The 20,754-nt window shown below is 32.3% G+C and overlaps 1 protein-coding gene across 1 annotated transcript; it reads right to left on the reverse strand.

Annotated features, from left to right (window-relative positions):
- Nucleotides 1–9,288: 9,288 nt before the first annotated feature.
- LOC118035946 (probable LRR receptor-like serine/threonine-protein kinase At1g53440) lies at nucleotides 9,289–20,248 on the reverse strand. Its single transcript, XM_035041620.2, has 28 exons — nucleotides 20,067–20,248; nucleotides 19,430–19,607; nucleotides 19,289–19,360; nucleotides 19,119–19,190; nucleotides 18,943–19,014; nucleotides 17,871–17,942; nucleotides 17,718–17,789; nucleotides 17,553–17,624; nucleotides 16,339–16,410; nucleotides 16,175–16,246; nucleotides 15,959–16,030; nucleotides 15,807–15,878; nucleotides 15,607–15,678; nucleotides 15,432–15,509; nucleotides 14,960–15,031; nucleotides 14,702–14,764; nucleotides 14,530–14,610; nucleotides 13,343–13,414; nucleotides 13,197–13,208; nucleotides 13,078–13,121; nucleotides 12,386–12,753; nucleotides 12,126–12,315; nucleotides 11,876–11,995; nucleotides 11,676–11,791; nucleotides 11,367–11,577; nucleotides 10,402–10,633; nucleotides 10,172–10,322; nucleotides 9,289–9,788 (listed from the first exon to the last, which is right to left on the reverse strand). Exons 1-28 carry the CDS (start codon nucleotides 20,221–20,223, stop codon nucleotides 9,573–9,575), a joined length of 3,153 nt encoding a protein of 1,050 aa, XP_034897511.1. The 5' UTR covers nucleotides 20,224–20,248; the 3' UTR covers nucleotides 9,289–9,572.
- Between the last annotated feature and the right edge of the window lie 506 nt (nucleotides 20,249–20,754).

Raw genomic sequence — 20,754 nt, forward strand, 5'->3', positions numbered from 1 at the left:
ACTAGTTAGGGTTCTTAGTGACCAAAATACTAGGTGGCGGCTCCTTTATCCACAAAAACAAAAAAAACCCGAAATCAATAGAAGGTCACCGCGACGCTGGGCTCCGCCGCGAAGGTGCAACATAGTCCAAATAGAACCAATGCACATCTTGAAATTTGTATTTGATTCAAACTAAACTTACAACCTGGGAATTAAAAGACACCAAGGATAGAAATCCAAGGATATTCAGTATGCTTAAAAGCTCACTTTTCCCTTAATATTCCAAGTATTCTCGACTTGTAAATCACAAGGAGAAAGAGAAAAAAACTAATTTCGAAATCTAAGGAAATTCAGAGCGCTTTAAAAAGCCTATTTTTGCTTTAGTACTTCGTACTTTCACGGCTTGTAAACCGTGAAATCAAAATTTAAAACGTCCCTAATTGTAATTGAGGTTTCTTTCAAGGATGTGCAATTAAATTGTTCTAAATAACATTTGGCTTAAATCTACCCTTATGTTAAAAATAAACAAGTTGTTTTACACTTAATGATATTTTAGACATTTACCTTTTATAGGTTTCTTTTCTTTTATATTATCAAAGGGGTAATGACCTCTTATTCCTATAAAAATATTTTTTAGTTATTAACCACTTGGGGTTTTCTTATCCGAATATTAATAGTGAATAATAAAATATTATTCCCAATAATATTTTGAATAGTAACCCTTTAGGATTTTCTTTAAGAATCAATTGCCCAAAAAAAGATTTTTATATTTTTAGAATATCCAATATGCAAGAAAATATTTTTTTGTGTTTAAGAAACCCATGCTAAAACACATTTGAAATTTCAAATAATTTTTTTTTATATAAAAAGGAATGTTCAAAATATTATATTTGTTGAAAACATAAGCATCACAATTAAACGCAAACATCATATTTAAAGGTAGCAAGCCATCATATATATTACAACATTTACAAGAAGTTTAAAACAACTAATAAAAAAAACCTTTTGAAACCAACTCAACTTAAAATTCTATAACTGAAAAAAGAAACACGTGTGTATTCACAAAGGAGCCAAATAATCATGAAGACTCCTAATTAGCCTAAGAATCCTGATGATTTAGGCAGTAAAGGGGAAGGATAAAGAGAGCAGAAGACAACTGAAATGATTTTGTTTTGTATGATTTTGTTTTGTATTTTTGAGAGACTTGAACATATGCAACACATAAAGAAAATATATGTTTTTTATTATTTTTTTTTTCATTTTGTTTTTGTATTTTTTGTAAAGTCATGTTTGGTAAAAAAATCATTTAAAAAAAAAAACTACCTAGAACAAGCATAAAGAGTTTTTTTTTTTTGCAAACGCCCCATTGAACCAAAAGAAAAAAATGACCAACCAAACTTAGCGTTAGAACTAACCTAGTTTTCACTTAACTAGGTTAACCTCACTGGGTTGACCTAACTAGGTTGAACCACAAATAAACCAAAACAAAGATCTAAAACCCATAACATATTAAACATAACAAAAACATAAAAACTCAAAACTTTCTCAAGAAAAATGTTTTAAACATAAAAAAAATGAAGAAGATTCAAGCATGAACCTAAAAACATGCAATCTATACTAGACCAGATTTCAAGCAATAAAAGGCAAGGTTTTGTGTTTAATTCAACATAGATCAAGAATCAAGTGTTAGTTTGCCATGATTATCACTAAAAAATCATGATTTTTGTCGAGAATGGGTTTCAATTCAAAAGTTTTTGTCAAGAATGAGTTTCGATTCAAAATCAAAACCCTAAGATTAAAACCCGTAAAAACATGTGATTGATACTTGAATGTCCTAGATTATTTACTAATAATATTGATATACAAAATTAAAGTGAACAAAATTAAATCAAAATGAGCTATAAAACTAGTACATACATCAATGTTCATCTAATGAACATAAAGAACAAAGACCCAAAACTACCGAGAAAAACTCAAAAACACTACCAAACCTAGAAAATGCCTATTAGGACTTTAGATTAGACTTTCTCAATTTTAACAAACCACATTATTAATTACAAACATAATTGAAACAAAATAAACTAACAAAAAAAAAAAACATCAAAGACATGCATTAATCTTCATTCCCAAAATTACCAACTCAAAACCAAAGGCATGCTTAAGCAAACTAGGTTTCAAAATTGATATTTTGACATTACATAAGGCTAGACCATAACTCAAGAACCTGAAACCATACATTAAATAAACATAAAGACCCCAACATTTTGTTGCCATATTTAACAAATTCTAAATCTAACAAACATATGAACATAACGTACGAAGGCAGTCATTAACATGTTAGCAATTCAAAATATTGGATTTAAGAAAAAGAAATCAATCTAGCAAGCCTTGTGAACTCCACTTTCAAGGTTATTAGGTGCATACCTTCCAAGCTTGAAATGTTTAAACAAGAACCGATTTTATAAAGTTGCCTTCTTCTCTTCTTATCTCATAAGCCTAAAGTTTCTTTCTTTTTTTCTTTGATTCCTTCCCCTTTTTATAAGCTAGTCTAGAGATTGTAGATGAGTTTGTTAGGGCTCTAACAAACTAAAACTAAACAGGTTTTCCACCAAAATCAATGGTTTTTGGTTTAGGTGGTTTTGTAACAAACTTGAAGGTCAAGGTTAAGTGTCTTTAGCCTTTTAGTCTTGAGAGGATGATTTTAAACCATTCGTAAGTTTCATAATTATTTTTGGGTTATTCCCTAAATTTTTTTTTCTTTCAAAATAAAAAATAAAATAAAATAAAGACTAGCAACGTGGAGAAAATAGGTTGGGGAGGATCTCAAACATATAAGAAGATCAAGCTGTAGTTTTGAACAAGTTCAAACCTAATTGTACCCTATTACACTCAAAATTAAAGAAACAATCCAAATTCAAGGTCAAATTAAATAATTATTGAACGAATGTGCATAAAAATTACGTCCAGGGACATAATTAAATTTTTAATATGCCAATTTGATTTAATCATGGGCCAAATTCAAAGTTTAATCATACTTAAGAATTAATTTGAGTCCAATTAAAAGATTTTATTAGGTGCAAGGACTTAATTATATTTTAAAATTGTCAAATTAATTTTATTAAGAGCTTAATTGGTGAGTAATTAAGTATGAGAGCTTAATTTAGGTTTAATTGAGAAAATTGAAATTTTAGGAGACTAAATTTAATTTTTACCAAGTTAATTGATTAAAATGAGGGGCAAAATTACAAGAAATCATAGTTTTGGGTCAATTAAGGGCTAAATCGAAGAAATTCACAGCTAAGGACCATTTTGTACAAGGCGTCAAACTATACGGACCTAATTGAATGAAATCAAGGGTGAAATTGAAGAAAATTAAAAGTTTAAAGGTCAATTAGGGGCTAAATTTAAGACCAAGGACCAAAATGAAAAGGCGCTAAAATTCAGGTCTGAAATTGAAGTTTGTCAGGGGCCAAATTGCATTAAATCAAAAGTTTAGAGTCAATTAGGGGTGAAATTAAAGAAAATTAAAAACCGAAGGACCACATTGAACTTTGGACAAAATCCCTAATTTAAGGTTAAAATATTGCCACACGACATGCCATTTGTTACTATTCATTGTTTCCTTCTTTTGACTCAAAAACATTTGCCTATATAACTACTTTTCAGGAGCATTTAATGTTTCATCACTCAACCAAACTAGGCAAACTATACACTACCATGATGGCCTAATATTGTACTACAACCTAGAGTAGGTCTCACCAACTAATTGTCCTTACAGCCGTCGCGATGCCACCCTAAAGTGGCCAACTCATCAGCCTTTAGCTTGCTATTTTTTCAGACCATAATAAAAACTTTGAACTGACAGTTAGGATCCTTACCAATCAAACAAAAAGCCAAGATTTGACACCAATAAAGACAAAACATCCCTCTTCCACCCTTATAAGTAAGGATGGATTTTATGACCTGAGCATCAAGAAATCATTGTGCAAAGTTGGCAAAAAATCATTTTTTTTTCTAGATTTTTTCTTCTCATCTGCCAGTCGCCCACCATAAATGATCTTCACTCCACAACTAGGAACCCCACTAGCAACTCTTTGCCTTTGGCCAAGCAAGGTTTCTCTCCCTTTTTCACCTTAAATCCTCCCCATTGGCAAACATTCTTAATGGGTCTAGGTTGGACCAGTCCTGACCTAGCACATGATGGTTGGGCCTGGTCTAGCCCACCAAAAAAAAGGATGAAGGCCAAGTCATTTTTTTTTTGCCAATTTTGCTTAAGATTGGGTTGTATTTTTACACTATAAGAAACATATCTAGTATTAAAATACTTGGTTTTCTCTGAAATATTTCTAATTTTTTTTTAATTCAAACAAAATCTCAAAACTTTAAAATTAATTTCCCCTTAAAAAAAAACTAAAAATAAAAAACGTTTTTGTTTTTATGTATACGATCAAATCCTAAAAAATTTTCCAAAAATATTTTTCATAAAAAAAAAACAAAAATTGCATCTTTCTCATTTTATTTTGAAATGCAAAATGAATATCATAATTAGTTTATGATTATCCATTAGAATTTGCCTAAAATATCAAAAACCCTTCACCAATCATTTTGTTCATTATTTTAGGGGTTTAGATGTAGACTTTAATATTTGAAGGTGTAAAACTACACAGTCAAGTACACACTCAGGCATTAAAGATACAAAATGCAAAATAAATGCGATGTCAAAATTCAAACTTTAAAATGGTTAGGATTAAACTCGAAGAAGTAGAGACTCTCTCATGAAGGGAAACTCGCTCAAAATACACAAGTAAGGGACCGAAGTTAACTATCTTTTAAAACAAATTGCAAATATGCTCAAAATATTATAGCATTTGAATTAAAAAAAAACACAAGTAAGGGTAAACTTTCTCTTGAAAGGATGTTTTAAGGGTGGTGTCTACCTTCCCTTAATCATAACCAACCTAGTACCTAAATCTCTAGGACCAATGTATAATTTGGAGTTTCTAGTTCTCTCAAATTACTAGATGATGACTCCAATAAAATCTTTATTTTCCCCAAATAATCTTTTAGTTAAATAAAAAAGTGGAGCCATCACGTGAAGCCGTGTATCGACAATAATAATGGCTACTAAGATAAATCAATGTCTAATTACTAGCCGACCTTCTTTCTTGCTTAATTATAACAACTCTCTTATGATCTTTCTTATGTTTAAAGCCAAGCCCAAACCTTTTATCAACAGCCTTAATTTTTATTATGTTGGCTCTCTTAGGATTTCTAGTAATTGGATTGTACTAGAATGGTAGCCCATGTTTCAAAAGGCACTTAGCTATCATTATAGTAGTATCAGAAAGAATTGGTCCTCTTAACACCGTATTCTCTGGTACCCACTTAGTGTTCACAATCTCAAAGCCATGGAGATTTCCATCCTCGCAATCTTCTGCATAAATATAAAGAATCGATACATTCCTTATCATGACAAGGTTTCTTCTGCCTTAACTTTCACCAAAGTACCATTGATAATGTACTTCAGACATTGGTGCAAAGATGATGTCTCGACCCTAATGGCGTGTATCCATGGCCTTCCTAACAACATGTTATAGGAAGGATGGATATCCATCATTTATAGGGTCATCTAAAACATTTGAGGCCCCACAAACAATTCAATTTCAATGGTCCATGATTAATACTTAAAAGTGTATTTTTATCAAGGTTTTATATCATTATTTTGCACTTGAAGTATCAATAACTCCTTAACTAAAGCATGTTTTATAATAACATACCTAATAATATAAGATACCTTTAATTTATGGTAAATGTTCATATTAAATGCTGGCCTATCACATAAATGAAAGGATTGATTGATGAGTTTAAGTATTGAAATTGAAAGGACAAAGAGAGGGCTAAACTTAGAAAAGAGATGTTGGTGCGGTCCAAACTGGAACATTGTTCGATAATTGGGTCATATCTCAAGTTCTAGATGTCCAAATGATCTTAATTTTTTGAACAAATTTGGTAAGGCATAGGCCTACAACTTTCATGTGGAGTCCAAGATTTAAAAAGGCCGTTTTCAAGTCCAAATTATAGCAACAATGGAGAAGTCTGAATTTGTCCTGCAGCCCAGACACTGTTCAGTGTTCAGCCCATATCTCGAGTTCTAGAAGTCCAAATGACCTCAATTTTTTTTCCTGGAAAGATAAGACAATTTCTTAGAACTTTCATTGTACAGGTGGTTCCAGTTTTGATGTTAGCAATGTCGTTTTATTCAAACAAGAAGATAAGGATTTTCACCAAGTCAAGAGTTGGCGACCTACTCAACAATTAGTCATCAAATCAATAGTTTCAAATTTTGGCCTATAAAAGGAGGCATTTGCCATGCATTTAGGCATCTTGGTGTTCAGATCAAGATCATGCTCTTTCTCTCTTTCTTTGTATTTTGTAATGTTTAAGTTTTATTTGATGTTATATTAATCTCTTGTTTATGCTTTTCATTTGCTTTCCTTTATTTATATAATTATGTTCTTATCTTGTTTATTTATGTTTCTTTCTTTCATTATGTTTAGCTAAATCTATTATGTCAAGGTGAAAAGGTTACACTAATGGTGTAAGAATAAGTATAGTATAAACTCAACATGTACTTTAATGCTTGATACTAGCATGTTTTATATTTATTATCTTACTCACTCTTAATACCTTGCTTGTTAAATGGTTAATCTAGATTTGTGTTGAACAACCCTTGGTACAACAAATACTTGGCACTTTTATAACCCAATCATATGGTATATAACTTACACTTGTGCTATGAAAGGAACTTGATTTGTTGTTAACATAAGTTATCACTATGAATACCTGATAATATTTACAAGTATTGGCATTACTCGAACAAGATAATTAATGTAATCATGTTAGCAGTTATAATCTGATTGGAACCTCCTTTGTGTGTGGTTTCTAGTTGAGTAATAAGAGTTTATACTATACTTGTTTGAAGTACCATTAGTGGATCCTCTAACCTTGACATTTATTTTTATTATTGTTTAATCCTCACATTAATCTTACATCTCAAAAGTCCTCTTTATTATTACCATTACTATTATTAATATCATTACTACTACTACTACTACTACTACAACTACTACTATTATTACTATTATTATTATTACTATTATTACTACTACTAATTATTATTAGTATTATTGTTGTTGTTGTTGTTATTTATAATTTATATAGTTAACCTCCTTGTGGTTCGATCCCAGTCTTATCGGGTTATTTATTACTTCGACACTCTTGCACTTGGGAGAAGACATCAATCTTTTGGTCGTGGTTGTCCATATTAACTGTCCAGGGGAACCATCATATGCTCTAGCTGTCATAATGCTTGTTCTTATTTAATTAGCATCAATTGGCATCTCATGTAGCATATGTTTTGGTAGCACATTCAAAGTTGAACCATTATCTATAAGCACTTTGTTGATTGGGCAATCCTTATATCTCATGGTAATGTATAAAGGCTTGTTATGCCAAGTTCCTTCCAGGTCACGCTCATCCTCGATGAAGTACAAGTAATTGGTGGCTTGAATTTTTCCCATTAAATGTCCTAATTATCTTGAGTAATATTTTGTGGCACATTTGCTTCATTCAACACCTTTTGCAATGCTTTACGGTGTAACTTAGAACTCAAAATAAGTGACATTAAAGAGATTCTAGCATAAGTTTTCTTCAATTGATCTACCACACTATACTCATTATGCTTCATCAACTTTAGAAATTCATTGGACTCCTCTTCACTAATAGGTTTGTTCACTTCTATATCTTTAGAAGCATCAACTATTTCTTTTCCTTTAGTTTTCTTGTGTCTCTCTAATTTTTCCAGTGTAAAACACCAACCACGTTGAGTCAAACCGCTAATTTCAGCCTGAAAGATAAGAGCGAGACTTTTATTGTTGAAAGAATACCAATAATTGTAAGGCATTATGCTATAACTTCTATTATTTGTACATACAAACTTGGTCAGGATTAGTTTTGGTAGACCACCCATAGTTGGTTGGAGTCTACAAGCCTCCACCTTTCTCTCCTAGCAGCTTGTCATCCCTACTTCACTACTCTCTTTTTCATTCCTTATCCTTATCATGCAAAAGCCAACATCCTTTTCACTTCTTGGTGAAATTCTTCACAATCATCAATGTGGTGTCCCACCTTACCATGGAACTTACAGTAATTATTTCTATTCATTACTAGTTCAAACTCAGATAAATATCCAGACTGTACAGACATACCATACAGTCTTTCCATGGAAACCTTCAAAACTCTTTCCTTTTTACTCTTTATTTCCACAACATTCACCCCTTCACTACTTGAAACATGATTGGGAAAAGGGTTGGAATTCACATTGGATGCATCATTGAAAGTTATCCACCCAGCTTTTATCAATTGTAGAAGCTTGTTTTTAAATGCATTATAGCTTTCAATGTCATGTCCAGTAATGCCGGCGTGATACTCACATGTCAAATTCGGATTATATCAATATGGGTATGGAGGTTGTAATTGGATTAGGGGAACACGGGCCACTTTCTCAATACTCAATAACTTTGAGTACATTTCTCCCAAGGGAATTGGTAATGGTGACAATCGTTCTTAGGTTCTTTGAAAATTCTTTTTTGGAGGATTAACAATTTGGTTACTTTGTTGGTCATTTGGTTGATGTTGTTAGTTGGTCGAGTAATGTTTAGTGAAGTTTACAATTGCAACTTGTTGCGTAGGTATTTGAAAGTTATAGTGATGGTAATTTTTTTTTCTTATCCTTATACCCTTCTTCCACGTTGTTCACCTTAGAATCCTTCTTTTTCTCAGTAAAGCCTTTCTTCTCAGTAGGTTCTAATGTTCTTCCCATTCTTATTGCTTGTTCTATTCTCTCGGCAATAGCTATAGCATCATAAAAATACTGAGCCAAACTACCCACTAAGTGTTCAAAGTAAGGAGATTTTTTGGTAAAATAAAACTTGTGCAATGTTTTGGGGTTAGATGCATATATTCTTACCTAGTTTTGAAACATAAATCCCACCTATTCTTTGGTTCCTACGAACTCCCTTTCGTGTGCTAGTTCGAACATATGTTTGAAATTATTGAGTTAGTATCTATTTCATTTCATGTGCTGCCTTTGGTGAAGAAGTCCTTAATTTTATTTTTTTTTCTTGTGGGACCTTTCTTGCTCTACTGACATTTATCAGGTGCAAACTTTTAAAGCTATAAAAATGTTTTGTATATAGAATATGACACCAATAGCAATAATATATAAATTACGATGAAGACTGCATATGCTAAAATGTAAGGAAAACATTCATAGAGTGAGAATAATTGACAACATGAAACATATATATAGATGTCACATAACAAACGAGGTCTGCAATCTCCAGGGCCATAATTCCATAAAAAACAGTACATATTTTTCCTTCAATCTTTATCAGGAAGATTTAAATCAAAAGGTGGATAAGGAAAAGAAACCAAAGAAAAAAAAAAAAGAAATTTCAATAGATATGGAGAAACCGGCAAACCACACAAGATACACACACACTGACCATCCGGTGAAGCAGGAGAGATTCAAATCATGTCGAGGGAGCGATCTCTCTAGAGAGATCCTCGAGAGTTTTTTCGCCTTCAAGTACAGCCACTACTTGAGACATTGTAGGCCTGAGAGAAGGTGATTGATCGGTGCACAGCATTGCCAAGTTCAGGACAATTTTCGCTTGGTCCCAGTCATAAGTGCGCAAGCTTGGGTCAACTAAGTCTCCTAGCCTTCCCCGCGCATTTAAATTACCAGCCTGCAATTGTTTGAACTTATAAAAAATATGTCCAAAAGGAATATCATATCTATATACTAGTTATCTCAAAATATTGTTTTTGGATTAGTTATTCAAGTAATACCAATCATTTGAGGATTAGTATCTCATGAGACCCAAAATTAAAGTATTGTTGTATGGGGAAGAAACTTCGATTTATATAATATCAGAATGAATAACCTCATTTTATCAAAAAAGGTTTTGATTTTGGACCTTTCTTTCGTAACAAAAACAGTAAATTATTAAATTGATATCTTCACATTATCGTCTTGTTCCTCGTAAAAAATCAAACGTCTAGTAAGCTTATTTGATCATATTTTTTGCTAAAGAATGTTAATTAAGAAAAACAGTTATCTAGCTCTTACCGTATCTAGAAGAAAAACAGTTTCTTGGTTTGCTCTATAGTCAGCATTATTTCTCCCACTAACGATTTCAAGGAGAAGGATCCCAAAACTGTAGACGTCGACTTTCACGGTCATGGCTCTCCGGGTTGCATACTCTGGTGACATGTATAGACTACAACAGCAACGAAATGATAGATTAAATAGGAACCCAATTTTCTCCAAATAAAATTGTAAAGTCAATGTTTACTTACAGATCTCCTCCTGCTCCAATCGCAATATATGGATTCTCCTCTTCATAAAGCTTTGCCAATCCAAAATCTGATATTTTCGGATTACAACTTGCATCAAGCAGAATATTATTGGCTTTTATGTTTCTGTGAATTATTGGTGGATTCCTTTCGTGAAGATACTTCAAACCCTTCGCTATTCCCCTGCAGATTATAAATCTTTTCTGCCAATCAATTTGCACAGTGGGATTTGAACCTGCAAATCCCCAAGTCAATAGTCAGCAGTCTCCTATGTTCTGATTTTGAAAAAATGGTTGATTAAGGATCACTATAAGGTTAAGGTCTTTTGATTAGAACCAAACTCAACTAACACTTGACACTGAAAATTCTTAAGCTTCAAAAACTTGACAATCTTAAAAGATAAACTACAAACTTAGATAATGTTGTGCAGAGAAAATAAAAGGTGAGCATAAAACAATATAAACTTTAAAAATAACACACCAGCCATCGTAAAGTCACTTAGATCGGTATATAGGCTGCACGCAAGGCTTGAATATTTAAAAGAACACTATCATTAACTTGGAAGTTTTTCTTAATGGACCATGACTTTGTATATAAACACCTCACTTTTAATTAGTTCTAGCGTGTGCGCGTTGTGTGTAAATAAATCCAAAAGCATTTAATATATCAAAGGTAAAGATAAAAACTAAGAGTTCATTGCCTTGCACGTAGCTCGGTTTTCGTTGCTCTTAGATTAGGTGTATAAATTACACCATTTTAATGGAACCTAAGGAGTAAACTAGATAAACTGGAGCCTCATGCATTACTTAGAAGTACCATTTTAATTTCTAGCTAGTAAAATTTCTAAAAAAATAGAGGTTTTTGAACTAAAATATTAATTATCAAGTGGAGCAATGAGACTTGTCCAAGTTGGTTAGCAAAATTTGTAAATGCCAAATTAGATTGAGACCGAGAGATAAGAAAATTACCAAATAAAACTTGTCCAAGTGAGCCATGTTCCATATATTCGTAGATGAGCAAAATTAGGTGCCTTCTGGAATAACTAGCAATCAAATTAACAAGGTTTTCATGTTTCAAGTCCAAGGCCTTCTTGGCATAAACTTCACTTTCTATTTCATCTACTGCTTTTGAATGAGTGAATAGCTTCTTCACTGCCACAGTCAGATCTGGTAATTCAGCCTGCAGGCATGTGAAATCAAAATGATGAAAGGTTATATAACATAAAAGTTATTCTTCCAAAGGCAAAAATTAAGGAACAAGTAAAATTCTTTTTTTACCCTGTATACTATCCCTGAACGTCCGCGACCAAGCTGCATCTTGGGGCTAAATTTTTTTGTTGCACGAATGATCTGTTTAAGGGTGAAAGTTCTTTCTCCAATCACCACTTTGGTTTCTACATATTCCAATAACACATGAGTTAAGTGAATTGAACCACAATTATGGTAAGAATTATCCAGATAGAGAAAAAAGTGCTTACCTCGCAATTCTCTGTCACCTATCCAGCCCATTCTCCACATGAAGGCCAGCAACAGCAGCAGAAACAAAATACAGCATCCTATAATCAACGCAATTTCCCAACCATGCAGTTTTCTTGGAACTTGAGAAACATACAGAAAACAATGGTTGTCAGCCAAGCAATAAACTATTCTCACACTGATCATGAAGTCAGCAACAGAATCCTGGGTTTTAATAGAAAAAAATAAAAATATTGAAGTTGTGCTTTCTACCACGAGTGATGGAAACGGCTGATATGAGAGGTCCGTTGCGAGCTGGTCTGTATAGAGATCCTTTGCCAGCCCAGAAGAGCTGGATCTCTAACGAACCATGATTTATTTTAACCGGGAAATCTAGCTGTTTTCCTTCATGTTCTTTCCCATAGATTTCCTTTATGTTGACATCTTTCTTTGCAATCATTCCCTACAATCAAGACTTTCTTAAGTGTGTGAAATTAGTACATAAATAAGGATTCTGACAAGTTAATACTTACCTGAATATATATATCAAACACTCGTTTTCCTGATGTGCTGTAATCTTCCCTCTTAGAATATAATGCTTCAGCAAAATAAAGTGTCACAATGTACTCGCCTTTACGCAAGCAGAGGCCATAATACGTTAGAGAGACGGGAGCAAGGCGAAAATTGTTATCTATGTTTGCCTTAGCGCTAGTAATTTCACATGTCGAGTTTATTACTGAAGCACTGGCATTGAAGTTTGTCGTGAGGTAGTCCCCAGCATAGCTATAAGCCCAATCATCAGACGGACTAAGATTAAAACTTGATATGGAGGTATCGTTATGATAATGATCCTTTCCGTAATATACATCCTCACCACCACTATTTATAAACAGGGAATTATCTGCAGGAAAACTTATTTTCAGTACAAACATGATTGTTTCCAATGAGAAAATCAGCAATATAATTAGAAGATAGAAATTCTCTATCTAATGTAGGTATGTGCGCGCGCCTATTCCTGAATGCACTTGGAAAATATTTAGGAGAGTTATTTCTTTAATTTTTTTTTTTTTTGAAAAACAAACTCCTTACAAATGGAAAATGACTAGTGTATTTGGTGTTAATACGCTGTGGTAATATGATTTCCGTAACTGTATTACTAGTGGTTGAACATTACGGTTAGATAAGGAATCCCGAATGCATTTAGATTTCAAAAGAATGGACATACGCTTTCGACGACATTTTTTGCTCTTCATCTCATCTATGAAAGACCTAAGAATTAACACAGAAATTTGTTAGCCATACTTCATGATCACTCTTATTGCAGAAAATGATTGTATCACATACCTTGTCGGGTTACTGAAAAGCAGCAAGATCATGAAATTAGACAAAAAAAATAAAAAAATCAATGAGAACCTTCAGGAGTGATTCATTAAATTCAATAAATTTGTAACAGAAAGCAAAATGGAAAGGAGTTTGGTTCGTCCCCTTACATGGTTACATTTTGCAGTCCGAAGCATGTTATAGTTTTACATGACACGTTGAAGTTATTGTAAGAAAGATCGCTGCAAATTAACAATTCATAAGAATGAAGCTTGCAGAATTTAACTACTCCCTAAATTGCTTTCATAATTTTTCCTCAGTTAATAATTCATCAAAATTAACTTTCTTAACATGTCACCTTCCTAGCATGCCACTTATTCAATACTAACCACCATTTGTTGTCTCTTTAATGAAAGGATTATATTTTATGTGCTAGCCCATATATGTAGGTTTTTGTTGGCATTTAACCCAAACTCAAGTTGCCTAACTTTGTTATTCTAGCGCGATATATATGTGTGTGTGTGTGTGGAGGGGGGTGATGTCAACACCTCCATTTAAACTTTCCTCTTTCTAGTGAAATTTCTTCCCTATAACCGATAGCTTTTTCTCCCTTTCTTTTGCTGAAAAATTTCTTCAAACCCTATCTGAAAATTCATCATATAATCATTTAACTCTTAAGTAAGGTCTTTTTAATCTCTTTCTATTTGATTTATGGTATTGGTTTAGGTCTTTTATTTATAATTACTTTAATGAAAAATTAAAGTTTATGTGATGTTAGTGATTTTATTTGAAGTAATTCATGTGTAGAATAATATATATTTGTATAAATACATATTGAAATAGAATATGTAGAAATGAATTGATATGGGATTTTGCTTGTGTGTTTTGATGAATCTTGAGTAAAAGACTTTAACTAAATTTAATATTAGGAATAAAATTGGGAATTATTGAAGAATTGTATAGAAAGAATCATGTTGAAATTTTAGAAAATCTATTTTGGGGTTGAAGATGGAGGGATTACAGTTTAGTCCCTAATTTTTGAAAAGTTATGATTTTGCCCTTGAATTCTAAAAAAAATATAGTTTAGTCCTTGGTTGTAAATAGCAGTTTTTAGATAGGTTTTAATAAAGAACTGAGATTTATTGATGGTTTGTTATCATGTTTTATCGTTTCCATCTGAATTTGAAATTAATTCTATTATGTATAGAAATGTGTTTAGACATTAAAAATAGACAAAGAGAAAATCAAATTATAACAATATCTTAGTTTCGACACAGATAAAGGAGTGATTCAAAAGTTTCTCAGAAGAAGTTATGTAGACAGTTGCAGATAAGCTTGCATTAATCTAGTGTCTTACACTGTAGTCCGACTGATATTCGATTTCTTCGGATTAGTGATCCATGAAGGAAGCCCAGTAAGCATGTTTCTTGTTAAAAATCTAAGCAAGAAACACCAACAAATCAGCAACAGTGTTCACCAGCTATACATTATATTATATAAATATAAATATAAACAACTTAAGCACATACAACTTTTTCAGATTCTGAAATGTTTCTGGAATGCTACCAGTTAAGTTGTTGAAGCTCAAATCACTGCGAGCCAAAGGGAAACGCATCAAATATATATATTACCCAAAATTGAAAACTCGAGACTTAATTGGTAATGTCGATCAAAGTTAAAAGAAAGAACGAATGAGATCAATGTATAGACATAATTGTTGAGTTATTTACACGATGGAGTTTTAAATATTGAACAATTACTGGAGATTTCGTAAAAGGTAAACGTACAGATATGATAACTGAGGCCACTTGCCAATGTATTCGGGTATTGAACCATTGATTTTGCAATTTCTCAGAACCCTGCAGGAACAATTGAAGAAGTAAGAGACTGTAGATTAACAACTTCCATTTTCTCGATGTTTTTCATCAATTTTAAACATGATAGAGTTAATGGAAAAACATTCTTAATATTAAAGTCATTAGTTAATTAACATGATAAACTAAATAAATAAAATGTAAGTCATTATCAAATAGTTTCTTTATAATATGACATAACGATAGAAATTGGCAGAACAGAAGCGTGGTGGAAAACATCTTTGTAATATTAATTTCATACGAAATAAAATCCCAAGGATATTGTGTCAATGAAAGTGCTTATCTACTTGGAAAACTAAACGTCTAAAGATTTTCGAGTAAATTCATGCACATTAATCTAGATTTTTCGCAAATTAATCCCATAAATATGAAGAAAAACACTCACACAGAAAACAGAGAATTGGCCTCCGGTATGACTTCTTTAGGGAAAGATATTCCGGGATTGTTTACATCACTCACCCACCTGGAATCATTGAACAACACTTTATAACTCATTAATAAGAAAACGACATGTTTCATGTCTATCTCCACATTAAAATAAAATAAATGATTACACATACAACTCCTCTAATTTTGTCAGACTAAAAGCTTCTGCTGGCAGATTCCCTGAAAAATTATTTCCTATCAGGACCCTGACAAGTACACAAGGAAACAGTCAGCTCAGTGCACCAAATTGTCTTGCTTCATAAGTTTAATTAAATCCTCAATAGATTATAACATTTAACTTGACTATCTTTTATAGGAAAAAAAAAAAACTTACAGATCGGTGAGGTTCGCCCATTTTCCAATAAAATCAGGTATCGGACCAGACAAATAGTTTCCACTTACCGCACTGCATTGACCCAAATGCTTCCTTTAATTATATCACACCGAACAATTAAATTGAAAGAGAAAATAAAGCAAGAAACTCACAACACTTCAAGATTGGTCAGATTCTCATATGTCGTAGGAATTGTCCCAGTAAAATTATTCGCTGTCAAGTATCTACAAGAAATTAAGTTCTAGGTTATTGGTAGTGCTACATAGGTTGCTATATGTTTCAAAATTTTCACATGGGGCCTCATCTACAGTTAAATCAAGTTCGACTCTCCATGATCAAAATGACAAAAGAAAAAAGTAGAAAATTACAGTAATCGAAGGTTGGTTAACTTTCCAAGCTCCTTCGGAAGTTCACCATGAAGATCATTGCCATCCAGGGCCCTTTTTCTCCAGAGAAACAGACAAATAAGTAGATAAATTTATAATACTCCTGAAATAAAGACTAAAAGAAGTGGTGAGTAAGTTTTCCGCACAAATACTGGAGCGCAGACAGTTTTCCTAAGTCTTTTGGAATACGGCCTGACAACGAGTTATAATAAAGACCCCTGCAAATCGAATGATATAATGTATAAGACGCCAATATCATGTAGAATGAAAGGAGCAGTGAATAACTAGAACTATGCAATAACAGAGAACCATATCCAAGGAACTTAATAAATGGTATTGAGGTGAGTGTTTCGAGTTTCATAAATTTTAAAGTTATTAAAAGTTTATTTAGTTATTAATTTTAAAATTTATAAAATTAATAAAAAAAACAACATGATACAAACACACATGTTAATAATAAATAAATAAATAAATGTTATTGAACATGGTATTTTCTTATTAATAATTTTGGAATCTCGGCCCATGTGGCCATGTCTATTGGTTGTTGCTTGTTCCTTTCATTTAAGAATAGTTTTAAAACCCGGACCGGCCCAGCGGGTCAACCCGGGACCCGGCCGACCCGGGCATGGGACTGGTCCGGGTGGAGGCCAAAACCCGCTTGGGAATTGGCCCGGCTAGACTCCGCCGACCCGACAGGTCGACTCGGGACCCGGCCGACCCGGCAAGACCCGGTCCACACCCGCCCCTAAACCCGTTGACTTTTTTTTTTATTTTTTTTTGCTAAAACGACGTCATTTTGATTTTTTTAAAAAAAATTAAAAAATAAATTTTGACCCGGTCGACCCGGTCAAAACCCGGAACCCGAGCCTTGGACCGGGCTGACCACTGGGCTGGGTCTTAAAACTATACATTTAAGACAAGTGGTAAATTAATAATCCCTTGTTGGGCTTGCTGTCCCTTTATCATGTGCTCCTATCATGGGCCTACTTCAAGACATTACTATTACATTATTTTTAAGATAACAAAAAAATAAAATAGTATTTATAACGTTACAAGAGTGAATATGTTTTTTCTTCTCGATCTCGGTCACAAATAACTTTTATTTGAAATTATACTCAATTGTTTATAACTTTTTTAAGGTAAAAACATGATCTACACTAATATAATAACTAGCATAATTACGAGATAATTAGTTACGTAACTGAGTGATAACATACATTATTATAAAATATTGAATAGTTTATAATTTAAAAGCACTATAATTATAATTCCTTCAAATAACTATGGAAATTACCCCGTTATGGTGTGTGTTGAGTGAATTTATGGTTATATTATTTGAAGTATAATGAATATAACTTACAGATATTTAAGTGAAGAGAGTGTGCCCAAATTTTCGTTTATAGTACCATTGAGGAAGTTGCGGTTGGCAAAGCTGTGACAGGAAGATGTACAGGTATTTGATTAAGAATTAAGCTGTCCATATATAGATGCAAGACTGTTTTTATCTCTGAAAAGAAACACTTACATCGCTGTCAAGTTTTTACAATATCGTATGCTGTCTGGTATTGGCCCAGTCAATTTATTCCCGGAAAGATACCTGATTTTCAACAAAGATAACAGAATGAATATATGAATATATAAAATAAAAAAATATCTTGCAAATATACCATTGACTTACAATAGACGAAGCGATTGTAGACCCGTCAGATTCGAAGGGATGGTGCCATCAAGATCGTTGCTGGAAAGATCCCTGATTCGAAGGGATACATATCCCGGAAGATAAAAACTTTCAGTTAATATCATCAACAGATTCAATTCTATATTGTATCAATGGAACTTTTATCAATTGTGGTGTAGAAAAGGTCTTTCTGAAGTTGAGAACATGGCTTATCAGAATGAATATATGAATATATGAAGTTTTTTTTTTTATAATCTACAAGTTATTTTAGAAAAAAAATTATAATCTCAATGCCTTTGTATAATATAAATAATTGATGAATAATCATTTCAATATATTACTCTAACATACTCTCAAGTCTCAACTAAAAAGTTATTTAAGCTTAATTATTGCACAATTCACCAATACCTTATATTTATTTATTTTTAATTAATTAACTTGAGAACATGGCTTAAAGAGATTATTAATTATTAATTATCTTTAAATCACACCATTAAAATATGACTTCTGTTAGAACTAATTATTCATTAGGAAGCGTGATAGAATCTGCTAGATTTATAATGAAGCAGAGCTTGCTCCAATTCAGTCATCATTAGAAGGGTTATCTATCATTTCTAAGGAATTTCAATACCATTTATTTTATATTTTCTTCTTTTTTTCAATTGAAGAGCAAAACATAATATCACAATGTTGTTATATGTAGCAAAACTCTAAATTGATCTAAAAAAGAGTTTATATTACTTTCAACAGATGATAAAAGTTGTTATATGTAGCAAAAAAACATAATATCACACAAAAGCCAAACACAAAGAAAAAATATTAAAAAGGTTCGTTCGTTACAATTTCAAATCAATTTAGGATTAGTAATTAATTATTAATTGTCTTTAAAAATATGACTTCGGTAAGAACTAGCAAGCGTGATAGAAATATGTTAGATATAAAATCCATACGATGCTTAAAATAATTTTATGGAATTCTAATTTGCATATATTTATGATGAAAGGGATAAGGTTAATGCGATTCAAAACTGAGCAAACTAAAGTATAAACCCAAATTAAACTGGAAGACTTACAGATATTTCAGATTCTGCAACTTTGTCAGGCTTGAAGGTATAGAACCGGTCAACGAATTGTTTGAAAGGTCCCTGATGTTTTGCACAAAGCCATTTTACCATTATTTAGAAATAAGAAGAGCCTATGCATGCCATCATTTATATATAAAGAACAAGGAATCCAAGCTTTAACATACAAATACTTGAGATGCTGTAATTGCCCCAGCGTTGAAGGAATCCCACGAGAAAGCTGATTATAGCCAAGATTACTGTTGTGGGCAATATGATCAAACCTCATTTTCATCAATGGTGACCACTGTAGATTCAATACTGAAAAGAGAAATGTATATGGAGTTACGATACTTACAGTCTTTCCAAGTTTTGGAAGCGACCTATTGAATTGTCAATATATCCATCCAAGTTTTTTCCTGGCAAGTTTCTGTCAAAGAAATTGAAGTAATTCACATCGAGACAATCAGAATTTGAATCTATCAAGTTTTATACATACATTTCAGTGACCGAACGAAACGATCCATTTTCGGTGTTGTAAGAGGAACCACATCTGATCTCGGCATCCTGGTTGTCAGAACAAATAGGATACGACAGCGATAACTGTGGGGACGATGACAGCGATAACTGTGTGGAAGATGACCGCAAAGTCTGTGAAAGGAGTCGAAGAGCAAGTACTGCCGAAAAAAAATTCTTATCAAGCCCCACTAAGATCTTCTGATATTAGAAGTACTCAATCGACCTTATTATATACTTACATGTACGGGTTAGAATGGATAAGAAGTGTATTTAAGCAAGAAATAAAACTAGTAAATTAAATGAGACTCAACTATGTTATTGCACTTGCATATATATATTTTTTATTTACTAAATAAATGACTAATACGTACAATGTTTACATGAGATATCTTTTCAAATTAGTTAATGCGCAACAGGACCATTTATTTATGCTGCAAAAGAACTCTTCATATTCGAATAGCTTTTCTTTCGTAATCAATTTATTCATGATAATTTAGTTAATGCGCAACAGGACCATTTTCTATCTGCATGCTTTCACCCTATCCCACGTCGATTAGTAATTAAACTAAACATCTATTGATACATTTTTAATGAATTCATTGTTGATTAATTTGTACCTTCATCAACTGGAAGTGTTCCATTGCGCTTGACTTCATCGATGCTATCATCAAAAGTAGTCCCAGTGCCAGGTTGCCAGAGAAGAAGAAAGTTGAGGAGAAAAAGTCTGCTGATGAGCATTACTTGACCGTTCAGAACCTCCATTGGTTTCGCCATCACTCCACCTCTAAGAAGCGTTTCTTGCGGTGTGTATGTGTATGTGTATGCCACTGCTTGTGCTTGTACTTATATTAACGCATGGATAAAAACATTCCTGCACAAGAGACAAACCAACATCAAATTGTTAAAAAAAAAAAAGGGAAGGTAATCAATAAGGCCTGCTTTTGGTCGTTTTCAGTAAAGTATATTTTTTTTTAAATGAAAAATACTTTCTAAAAATTAAAAAACATCTTATTATTGCTCCTTAATATTTTGATTATTATATATTTTATTTTAATTTTTTTTAATTTTATCCCTTAAAACTTGATTTTATTTAATTTTTATATTAATTTTGGTCCTTATTCTTTTTATTTATTTATTTTTCTCTTATTCTTTTATTAATTGAAGTATATTAAATATAAGATTTAGTATTCATTCTTTTGATTGCTATTTATTTTATTTAAATATTTTATAATTTTTTTTTTAATTTCATCATCTTTCAACTTTTTTATTTATCAGATTTAATCCATATTCTTTCAATAAACTTGA

This window comes from Populus alba, chromosome 16 (assembly GCF_005239225.2).
Source record: "Populus alba chromosome 16, ASM523922v2, whole genome shotgun sequence".
NCBI lineage: Eukaryota > Viridiplantae > Streptophyta > Magnoliopsida > Malpighiales > Salicaceae > Populus > Populus alba.

Excerpts from the sequence above, each read along its gene's own strand:
- LOC118035946 (XM_035041620.2), bottom strand. The coding sequence starts at position 20,223 with ATGGCGAAACCAATGGAGGTTCTGAACGGTCAAGTAATGCTCATCAGC. Across the intron at positions 19,015-19,118 it reads TTACAGCATCTCAAGTATTT|GGACCTTTCAAACAATTCGT; the intron begins GTATGTTAAAGC and ends GCAAAACATCAG. Across the intron at positions 10,634-11,366 it reads ACTTGGACAAGTTTTATTTG|GTTCAAATCCCACTGTGCAA; the intron begins GTAATTTTCTTA and ends GGGGATTTGCAG.